The sequence below is a fragment of the Eriocheir sinensis genome, chromosome 38 (genome assembly GCF_024679095.1).
Source record: "Eriocheir sinensis breed Jianghai 21 chromosome 38, ASM2467909v1, whole genome shotgun sequence".
Classification (NCBI taxonomy): Eukaryota; Metazoa; Arthropoda; class Malacostraca; order Decapoda; family Varunidae; genus Eriocheir; species Eriocheir sinensis.
This window is the reverse complement of record NC_066546.1, coordinates 7,682,320-7,693,641: the sequence shown is the minus strand read 5'-3', so window position 1 is coordinate 7,693,641 and position 11,322 is coordinate 7,682,320. Positions and strand designations below refer to the sequence as shown.

The 11,322-nt window shown below is 43.9% G+C and overlaps 1 protein-coding gene across 8 annotated transcripts in view; it reads left to right on the top strand.

The window, feature by feature from the left end:
- Positions 1 to 3,426: 3,426 nt before the first annotated feature.
- The window catches only part of LOC127008621 (C2 domain-containing protein 5-like), a 28,747-nt gene continuing 20,851 nt past the window's right edge, over positions 3,427 to 11,322 (top strand). For 5 of the 8 annotated variants that reach the window (XM_050880866.1, XM_050880869.1, XM_050880868.1 and 2 more), the window contains exons 1-6: positions 3,427 to 3,584; positions 6,919 to 7,109; positions 7,524 to 7,692; positions 8,381 to 8,524; positions 9,173 to 9,389; positions 9,813 to 9,968. In XM_050880866.1, coding sequence (XP_050736823.1) covers positions 6,933 to 7,109; positions 7,524 to 7,692; positions 8,381 to 8,524; positions 9,173 to 9,389; positions 9,813 to 9,968 — 863 coding nt within the window. In that variant the 5' untranslated portion in view covers positions 3,427 to 3,584; positions 6,919 to 6,932. Of the gene's footprint in view, positions 3,639 to 3,709; positions 3,849 to 6,918; positions 7,110 to 7,523; positions 7,693 to 8,380; positions 8,525 to 9,172; positions 9,390 to 9,812; positions 9,969 to 11,322 lie in introns of all 8 variants that reach the window. The other 3 variants (XM_050880862.1, XM_050880865.1, XM_050880864.1) reach the window with 3 other exon arrangements.

The window sequence follows — 11,322 nt, the reverse complement described above, 5'->3', positions numbered from 1 at the left end:
GTAATTTCATGCTTTGGCCTGGGACGTGCCCTTCAATACTGATGACTGCCCTGAGGCTTCCCGCGGCGGGCGTGACCCTGAGTAATGAGCGAGGTAATGAGGGTGTGGGCTGCCCAATACGGTCGATCCTGACTTCGTGAAGAAACATCACTACGTAGAAACTATAAAGGTGTGTATCAGCTCCTGGGCCCACCTCTACATCTTCACTGACTGTGGTTAGCGTGCCTACCTACGAATCTGCGAGCTTGGGTTCGAATCCCAGCATGGGCATTGTGTAGTCGGCGTGCATCTCACCCACCCGTTCATCCTTTTCGGGCTGGTCGATAAATGAGTATCTGTGGAAGGTAAGCTAAGGTAATCCGGATGTCACACTGGCCCTGGTCCCGGCCGGAGTTCACTCACAGGCTTAAGGGCCAATGGTACGGAGATGAGCACCGAGGCCACACGCAGCTAATAGCATATACTCACAACTTTAATTACTTATCTAGAAGGAACGAAGGAAGATGGCCAAACTCATAGTATAGGACCCCAAAGTAGGAATGGAAGAGAAGACCCATATATATAGCCTATGATCCGTTCATCCGTGCATATCAACTTAATGAGGGCATGCTAGGTAGTCTAGAATCCTTGGACTTGCACAGCCTTGCAATTTCAACATCAGTCACATGACTAAACTTCGCATCCAAAACTTTGTTCTTCGTGCCGCGGGTTGGGCTATATTTCTATACCTTTTGGGCTGGTTTTGACGGCGGCGGGTCACATGTGCACTCCTTGAACTTGCACGTACAGACTATCAATTTCAACTTCAGTCGCATATCAAAACTTCACATCTAATCCTTGCGTGTCAAAACTTCCTGCCGCGGGTTGGGCTATTTTCTACCCTAATTGGGCGGGTGTTGGCGGCGGCGGGTCACACTCCTAGCTTGGACTTGTACAGCCTATCGGTTTCACCATCAATCACATATCAAAACTTCACGTCAAATCCTTGCATGTCAAATCCTTCTGATCTTCCTGCTGCGGGTTGGGCTATTTTCTACCCTTTAGGCCCGCTTCACACGCGAGCGATTTTGTCTCGCGCGGTTTAGAAATCAATGAAGTTCAGTGATAACATCCACACGCTGGCCGCGCGGCTTAATTTCCGCGCGGCAATGATTTACTGTCCGCGCGGCTTATTTACCGCGCGGCAATGATTTACTGTCAGCGCGGCTTATTTACCGCGCGGCAATGATTTACTGTCCGCGCGGTTTATTTACTGCGCGGCAATGATTTACTGGCCGCGCGGCTTAATTCCCGCGCGGCAATGATTTACTGTCCGCGCGGCTTAATTTCCGCGCGGCAGTGATTTACTGTCCGCGCGGCTTATTTACCGCGCGGCAATGATTTACTGTCCGCGCGGCTTATTTACCGCGCGGCAATGATTTACTGTCCGCGCGGCTTATTTACCGCGCGGCAATGATTTACTGTCCCCGCGGCTTATTTACCACGCGGCAATGATTTACTGGCCGCGCGGCTTAATTCCCGCGCGGCAATGATTTACTGGCCGCGCGGCTTAATTCCCGCGCGGCAATGATTTACTGGCCGCGCGGCTTAATTCCCGCGCGGCAATGATGATTGGCCGCGCGGCTTAATTCCCGCGCGGCAATGATTTACTGTCCGCGCGGCTTAATTCCCGCGCGGCAATGATTTACTGGCCGCGCGGCTTAATTCCCGCGCGGCAATGATTTACTGTCCGCGCGGCTTAATTCCCGCGCGGCAATGATTTACTGGCCGCGCGGCTTAATTCCCGCGCGGCAATGATTTACTGGCCGCGCGGCTTAATTCCCGCGCGGCAATGATTTACTGGCCGCGCGGCTTAATTCCCGCGCGGCAATGATTTACTGGCCGCGCGGCTTAATTCCCGCGCGGCAATGATTTACTGGCCGCGCGGCTTAATTCCCGCGCGGCAATGATTTACTGGCCGCGCGGCTTAATTTCGCGCGGCAATGATTTACTGGCCGCGGGGCTTAATTCCCGCGCGGCAATGATTTACTGGCCGCGCGGCTTAATTCCCGCGCGGCAATGATTTACTGGCCGCGCGGCTTAATTCCGCGCGGCAATGATTTACTGGCCGCGCGGCTTAATTCCCCGCGCGGCAATGATTTACTGGCCGCGCGGCTTAATTCCGCGCGGCAATGATTACTGGCCGCGCGGCTTAATTCCCGCGCGGCAATGATTACTGGCCGCGCGGCTTAATTCGCGCGGCAATGATTTACTGGCCGCGCGGCTTAATTCCGCGCGGCAATGATGACTGGCCGCGCGGCTTAATTCCCGCGCGGCAATGATTTCATGGCCGCGCTGCTTAATTACCGCGCGGCAATGATTTACTGGCCGCGCGGCTTAATTCCCGCGCGGCAATGATTTACTGGCCGCGCGGCTTAATTCCCGCGCGGCAATGATTTACTGGCCGCGCGGCTTAATTCCCGCGCGGCAATGATTTACTGGCCGCGCGGCTTAATTCCCGCGCGGCACTGATTCTGGCCGCGCGGCTTAATTCCCGCGCGGCAATGATGATTGCCGCGCGGCTTAATTCCCGCGCGGCAATGATTTACTGGCCGCGCGGCTTAATTCCCGCGCGGCAATGATTTACTGGCCGCGCGGCTTAATTCCCGCGCGGCAATGATTTACTGGCCGCGCGGCTTAATTCCCGCGCGGCAATGATTTACTGGCCGCGCGGCTTAATTCCCGCGCGGCAATGATTTACCGGCGCGCGTGCACTGCCAGCCCGCGCGGCGCCAGGCGGCTTATACTCTAGAAATCTATGGAGCCCTTCAGACTGGAGGTTTTTCCCCGAGTTGTGGGTAATCTGTGGCAGAGGTTCAGTTTGCTCATACGTTTTTCCAATGTAGATGACATGCGGAAATAATTGAAAAACTTTTCTTCTTAAGCTTTTACGTCAGAATATAATGCCTAAAGCTGTTATTGGGTGATGGGTCCACCATTTACATAGTCTCTTCTTTTTTAACACCCTGTTCATTATATACACATAGATCACTGTCTTCTTTACGTCCTCTATCTCTAGCACACACCGACAAACTGACAACTATTCTGTGCACTGCTGCAGAGGAATCGCGCGGGAAAAAACTGCTCATGTGAAGGCGGCCTTAGAGGGGTTTTGGGGGCGGCGATTGAAGTTGCACAGCCTTACCGTTTCAACATCAATCCCATATCAAAACTTCACGTCCAATCCTTGCATGTCAAAACTTCCTGCTCCTCCTAGCTGCCGCGGGTTGGGCTATTTTCTACCTTTTTGGGCGGGTTTTGGCGGCGGCGGGTCACACTCCTAGGACTTGCACAGCCTTTCAATTTCACATCAGTCACATGTCAAAACTAATAACTGCTCTCCCTGCCGCGGGTTGGACTATTTTCTACCTTTTGGGCGGGTTTTGGCAGCGGCGGGTCACACACACAGGCACAGCAGACGACAGCCATGGCGGCGGCATAGGAGGAGACGTGCGATACTTTTCCTCTCATTTCCCTCTCCCCAAGACAACGACAGCCTCCAGACAGCCCTCCAATGACCCCTCCTCCCCCCGCAGCCGCTACAGGTGACACAGTGCTTCAGGAGGTGTGGTAGAGGCCAGGGCAGGTGTGGGGGGCAGGTGTGTGTTGCATGTGTGTTGTGTTTTGAAAGTTATGTGTTTTTTTGTTGTTTTGTTGCCATGCCGTCTAGCAAGGACACAGGGCTTGGTGGACATGTGCTGGAGCCTGTCATGTCACTCCTTACCTTTGGGCCTCAACGCGTGATTACAGGTGAAGAGAAAGGTCACACACCGTTGCATCATTTTCACACTTTCTACAAACATTTTACGGTACATAACTATTTTTCACCGTCATTATTCACTTTATTCTCCTTTTTGCATCTGCTTGGCTTCTTTTTAATACACTGTTAATAGGAAAGGTTGAAAAAGGGAAATGAAATGGCCCTTGTAACAGAACACACGTTTGCATAATTTTCTCTCTTTCTACAAACATTTTATGATGCTTAACTCTTTTGCAGCATCTTTATTTACTGTATTATCCTTGTTTTTGCATCTACTTGGCTTCTTTTTAATACACTGTTAATAGGAAAGGTTGAAAAAGGGAAATGAAATGGCCCTTGTAACAACACACGTTTGCATAATTTTCTCTCTCTCTACAAACATTTTATGATGCTTAACTTTTTTGCACTGTCATTATTCACTTTATTATCCTTGTTTTTGCATCTGCTTTGCTTCTTTTTAATATGCTGGTAATACATGATTACAGGTGAAGAGAAAGGTCATACACACCATTGCATCATTTTCACACTTTCCACAGACATTTTATGATGCATAACTATTTTTCACCATCATTATTTACTGTATTATCCTTGTTTTTGCATCTGCTTGGCTTCTTTTTAATACACTGATAATAGAAAAGGCCAAGGAAGTGAAATGAAATGGCCCTACTGACACCACATACACACATTTGCATCATTTTCACACTTTCTACTAATATTTTACACTACATAACCATTTTTCACCGTCATTATTTACTGTATTATCCTTGTTTTTGCATCTGCTTGGCTTCTTTTTAATACACTGATAATAGAAAAGGCCAAGGAAGTGAAATGAAATGGCCCTACTGACAACACACACACATTTGCATCATTTTCACACTGTATACAAATATTTTACACTACATAACCACTTTTCACCGTCATTATTTACTGTATTATCCTTGTTTTTGCATCTACTTGGCTTCTTTTTAATACACTGTTAATAGAAAAGGCCAAGAAAGGGAAATTTAATGGCCCTCGATTGTGACAGCACACACACGATGCATTTCTATTTTTCACCGTCATTGTTTACTGTATTATCCTTGTTTTTCCGTCTACTTGGCTTCTTTTTAATATGCTGATAATAGAAAAGGCCAAGAAAGTGAAATGAAATGGCCCTCGTGACAGCACACACACGGTTTCGCATTATTTTACACTTTCTTCCTATTAAACACATACCACATGCCCTACATAGCCTTTACATGATTACAATTTACTGGGTTATCCATGTTTTGTGTGTATCTGGTTGGCTTCTTTTTAACATGCTAATAGATGAAAAGGCCCCAAAAAGTGAAATTGAAAGGCTCTTGGAACAACCCATGTAAGCGATCGCCCACATTTTTCTTCAGCATATCTTAGAATGAGGTGAACTGAGGTTATTCTGGGGTAAAAAGAATAGATAGGATAAGGAAAGAAGAAAGATGCAAGGAAGTAATAGGCAGAGAAGAAGAAAAGGTACAAAATGATAAATGATAAGGGAAGTGTGCAAAGAAAAAAAATAGAAAGAAGAAAGTGTGTAAACTATGAAAGGAGAATTAACAGGTATAGTAGTAGTGAAAAAATAAAGTGAATGGGGAGAAAAAGAAGAAAAAAAAAAAGAAGGGAGGGAGAGGGAGGGAAGACCATGGGCCTCACCTCAAACCCAAGTCTTAAAAAGCATGTAATTTGTCCCTCATTCGTGATTCATTGGACGGGAATCTTATAAAATCAAAGGATGGGTGTGATTCTGAAGGAACGAGGTGAAGGGAGTTCATGGTGATGCAAGACTCAAGGGACAGATCAGCACAAGTAGTTTTGCCTTGAGATAATAGGGTGTTATGTCAAGGAGCTGTCCCCCCACCTCCCCCCCGCTCCCTCTCATCACAACTGTCACAGAAGATCACATTGAGGGACTGACCTTGAAATTTAAGTCATGTATGCGAGAGATGTGTCAGTTTGGATGACTTAAGTATGAAGAATTTTTTAGTCTGTTGGGTGTTATTTACTCCCGTATTGTCTGTCGGTTGTAGTACATGTATTAAGTCTGATTCATACATGGTGTTAAGGTTTGGGTAGTGGTTCAGTATTCAGTATTCGATGACATGTGAAGAATTTATTCCGTTAGATGCCATTGGTTTACTTTCCCAGTATGTCTCTCAGTTGTTACATGCATTCATTTTAATATACAGATGATGCTAAGAAAAGGTCTGGTCAGTATTAGTTCGAATGAAAAGGAGATAACTGAAATGTAGTGTTTTGTATTTATTTTTGTACCATATAATGTGTAGTTAGCTCAGTGAGTTAGTTGAGTAATAACTGTAAAATAAAGTTAGTAAATGGCACAGAATGAGATGATTCATTTTTGTAGGAATGTTTTTTTGAAGAATTTTGATGTTAGTTTTTTGCGATGAAATTGTTTGACATTAGGTCGATTAATGTAGTATCGCATTGCCTATATTATTTGCTAGTCAGTTTATTGAGGCTGCGGTGTATTTTATTTATTTGTTTATCATTTCTTTCTTGACTAGTATTATAGCTTTAACCTCTTCAGTACCATGACGCAGTATATGAGTCATTTCATCTCTCGAACCATATCCTAGAGACGCTGTATGTGCGTCATGGTCATTGGACTATTCTACGTAGTCTGTAAAACCAGGATATGGCATGGAGGTTATGTTTTGTCTGCTTGTATTGAAGGGGTTAATTGTCAAGTATCATTTTTTAACCCGGTAGCAGCGACGGGCCAAATTTGTGGCTTTACCGTGTAGCAGTGATGGGCAAAATTTGTGCCATGATTTAAACCCCCCAAAATAGATGATAAATAATCTGATCACAAATGCTTATATATATATAATGAAATGATTTGTGTGAGGGGTGATTTTTTCTCATTTTTCTCGCTTGGGGGGACCATTAAGAAACATGATCCCCGCTGCTACCGGGTTAATGTAATATCTTTTGTATTATTACCGGTATTATTATTATTATTATTGCTATCACTTTTAATTTTCATCATCCTTGTCCTTCTCCAATCTTTTTTCCAGCCCTCTCTCTCATCACCCCCCACCCCCACCCACACACTCAGTCACTCCCGTCCTCCTCCACAGACTAAGTTCCCACTATGCCGGGGAAGGTCAAGGTTCGTGTCCTGGCGGGGCGCAACCTGCCGGTGATGGACAGGTCATCAGACACAACAGACGCCTACGTGGAGGTGAAGCTGGGCCAGGTGACCTTCAAGACAGAAGTGTTCAGGAAGAGCCTCAACCCGCAGTGGAATTCAGAGTGGTTCAGATTTGAGGTGAGAGAGAGAGAGAGAGAGAGAGAGAGAGAGAGAGAGAGAACTATTGATGATGGTGGAGTAAAATGAATTAGTTGAATGACTGCTGAATGAGAAAACTCTTCATTAATGGGTATACTTCATTGGTAATCTCAGTTAATTTCTATCCCTATTATTATTACCATAAAGATATGTAATGACTTCAATCTCCACCCTTAATGACTCTTTGTATTGTTTATATTGCCAAAAATATGCAGGCTCAAATTCCCTTTAAAATATCAGAAAAAAATGTACTCTTCTTCATAGTTGCAGTTATAATTCTGGTTTTTATTGAATGCAGGTCAAATTTATCGCCACTTTTTAACATGAAGGAGGAACGAAAACAACCTTATGTTTGTGGTTGGTGGTAATTATCTTGCATTTCCGACCCCACAGGTGGATGATCAAGAGCTTCAGGATGAGCCCCTCCAGATCCGCCTCATGGATCACGACACTTACTCTGCCAACGATGCCATAGGGAAGGTTTACGTGGACTTGAATCCCCTGCTCCTACCCCCTCCCTCCCACCCCTCCTCCCAGCGGCCCCATGACCCCTCCCAGCCAGGTATGTGTGTGTTTGTACATTTTTGGGTAATAAGGAACATGACTTGGCAATCAGTTGAAGTAATTTACCTATTGCAAGCTTGCCTATTTCACCTACCACAAACTCAAGGGCCAGTGTGAGCACCAAGGCCATTTGCAGCTTGGCATATTGTCACATTCTTCAACAACCCGCCTAAGTCATTATTTTCTACTTTACAGTAAATCATAAAAGAACTGTTGTCATCTCATTTGCCTTAAGATTTAGGCAGAAATGAAAAAGCCAATTCTAGAAAACACAAACCCTGAATGACGAAGGCAACTATACAAAAATGGACGTCACATGTTGAAAAATTAATGTAGACAAAAACCTGGAAATTGCTGAAAAATGACTTAGGCGATTATTTTATGAGGGTGACGATATGCCCCCATCTTTAACTTCACCTTTATTTCATCCCCATTTCACTTGCATGGGAGGTTAGGCCTAACAAACCATATCAATTACACAACCATACCTATCTATCCTCATCGAACCTAACTTTTATTCTAATTGTCTCTAACCTCACTTGATTCAGCTCTGTATGGTGTAGGTAAACTCGTCTATAGACAGCCCATTCTTCCTCAATATTACCCTGTCTTTGGCTTTTCTTCATTAGATTTATTTGCACCTAATCCCCTAAATATCTTCTGATTGGTGTTTTATTCTTTTCCAGGAACAGCCGTCATGTCTGGTTGGCTTCCTGTTTACGACACAATGCATGGTATACGAGGAGAGGTCAATATTGTTGTCAAGGTGGACCTCTTCTCAGACTTCAACAGGTTCCGTCAGTCGTCGTGTGGAGTCCAGTTCTTCTTTAGTAAGTCCATCAAAGTTGTGATTTGAGAGGACAGTCTTTTTATTTATTGTATTCCAGGATGTATGTAGTATGTCCTGAGGTAGATGAGGTCAAGCCAGATAATTGAACTTAGTAGTAGGTACATTGTATTTTTCAATTTTTGACTTGTAACTACATACTGCTAAAAATGTCAATCTCTAATAGTTTAAACACTAACTTTAATTAGATATTGTTTTTTGTGTGGGTATGACAGTTTTGGGCTCTAACACTGACAAATGCAATGTTTTGAGTACAACAATCTGGTAAATCTGGGTTAAGCTAAAACCATCTTTAATACTTCTTTTTGCACCCATTTTGACTTTGTTTTAAAGTCTCTATAGCTTCTGTTTTAATAACCTTATTTAATATCCAGACCCAGAGATAAAAAATCAAACTGCTACTAGCTATTTGATCTTTTATTATCCTTTTTTTTTCTGGGATATCCTTCAGTGAACCCAGGATGTATATGTGGCACTGGGTTATTTTCCTGGTAACCTAAGATGTATGTAGTATGTCCTAGGGTACAAGGGGTTAGGCCAAAATTATCTTTCATACTTTTTGTTGCACCTATATTGATTCAATTTTAAAACCACTACAGCTGCCGATTTAATAACCGTGTTTGATTTCCAGCCCCAGAGATCCCTGCCGGGCACCGCTGCCAGAACATTGTGGGCTTCGTGGAGGAGTTAGTGGTGAATGACGACCCTGAGTACCAGTGGATAGACAAGATCCGCACGCCACGGGCCAGCAACGAGGCCAGGCAGACCCTCTTCTCCAAGCTGTCGGGGGAGCTGCAGCGACGCATCGGCCTGAAGGTGCTGGAGCTCGGAGGAAATGCTGTGATCAGGTGAAGGGTGTTGCATGTTTTCAGGGTTGTGTAAGAGGCTGGTTGCTTTACTTTTTGGGGTGGGGTGGAGGAAAGTTTCTTTTTTATGTTTTATTTTTAATGGGTGGTGCTTCTTTCTTTTGCTCTGGTTATGTGTTGTTTGACTAATGCACAAGATTATTCAGATGAAGTTTGGTTTTTATACTGAGTTGGTGAATTGGCTCAGATTATGTTCCTTTTATTGATAGAACATAAACAAAAGAGGAGAGAACTTTGGAAGGATCTTTTATACCAGCTTGAAGTTTATTTTAGTGCTCAAAGCTCTCCCAAGTTTATTATTCCAAAAACATTGATGTTAATGAAGAAAAAAAGCAGAATGAGTAAAGTTTTATGGTCAAGCAATCTTATACTTGACTTCATATCCCTGGTTGTCTTTCTTTTCAGCTACCGGCAGTATTTTGACCTCGAGGGAGAGACAGGCATTGTGGTGCGAGGGTTGGGGTCGGCGGTGACATTAGTGAGGCTGCACTACGATACTAGCGGCGGGGCGGGCACCACCCACTCACCCTCACCCCTGCGGGAACTCACCAACCAGAGGGAGTGAGTATTGGCTTGTGTTGGAAATGTGGGATAGGACGGGTGCCTTTGTGTGTGTATTGGGGGGGTTGGATGGATGTTTAAATGTGTGTGTGTGTGTGTGTGTGTGTGTGGGTTAATGTGTGGGTGTAGGGGTTAACTGTGTGTGTGTATGTGTGATTGAGTTTATTTTTGTGTGTGGAGGTGAATTTGTTCCTGTGTTTGTTTGCTGGCTTTAGATTGGCAAAAATAACATGCATCATAGAAATATATCTTTTACCTTAGATTTCCTGAAGCTTATGTAGAGATAGGACATAATTGCTAGGGGAAGAAGAAATATGAAACCCAAACAATACTCACAATTAGATTACCATGCCAACCATTCACTCCTTCATTATGCATTCTAGAGTACTAACAATACCCTAGCATACTGGCAACTAATTGTTAGGTTCAGGGCAAAACACTTATAAGGGCCAAGCAATGTAGAGAGGCTTTAACAACCCACATCAAGCATTGTACTAAAGGCTGCACAAGGTCCACTTAACGCCACTCACTCGCTCATCCACTGCCGAGTCGCTTGTCTTGTTGGTGTGTCACGTTCCATGGACTTTCGGCTAATGTGTTGTCGCTCCTCTGCTCCACTAACTCCTCTGGTAATAGTGTTTCGTGGGAGTGTTGCTTGCTGTGTATCTGTTGTTGTTTGTTTGTGTTTGTTTGTTCTCTTCATCTTGGTCTCTTGGTCTGCGCTTTCCTGTCTCCAGCTTTTTTTCTGTCTGTCTCAAATCTCCAAAAATCTACTTCTGTCTCCTTTTTTTTTTTTTTTTCTTTGTCCTTGCCGTAATGCTCATCCCACTATCTAAATGTCAGAATCCTTACGTCTTCTTTCTTGTTGCTGTCTCTATTTTTTGTTATTTTCTCTGGCTTTATTTCTATGGTCTTCTCACAGTCTCATTTCTCAGCGTTCTCTTTTGTCTTCATGTCAGTGTCTTTCCTTCTCACCACTCATTCTTGCTGTCCTCATCTGTCTTGTTTCTGTCTATATTTCTTGTTATTTTCTGCCTTCTATGGTTTTCTCACCGTCTTATTTCTGGTTCAGTGTTCTCCTCTGTCTTCATGTTCGTATGTTCCTTCTTGCCACTCATTCAGTCTGTCCTGTTCCCTCATTGTTCTCTCTTTCGATGCAACGCTCATACAAGTTGTGTCACTTTCATCTTAAGAAATCATTGCTGTGTGTTATTATGCTTGCTTTGAATAGTTTTGGATGAGTTTGGTATGGATACTATAAAGACACTGTATGTATTAGCACTTTGTTATTATTATTATTATTACTATTATTATTATTATTATTATCGTTATTATTTACTATTATTTACTCATG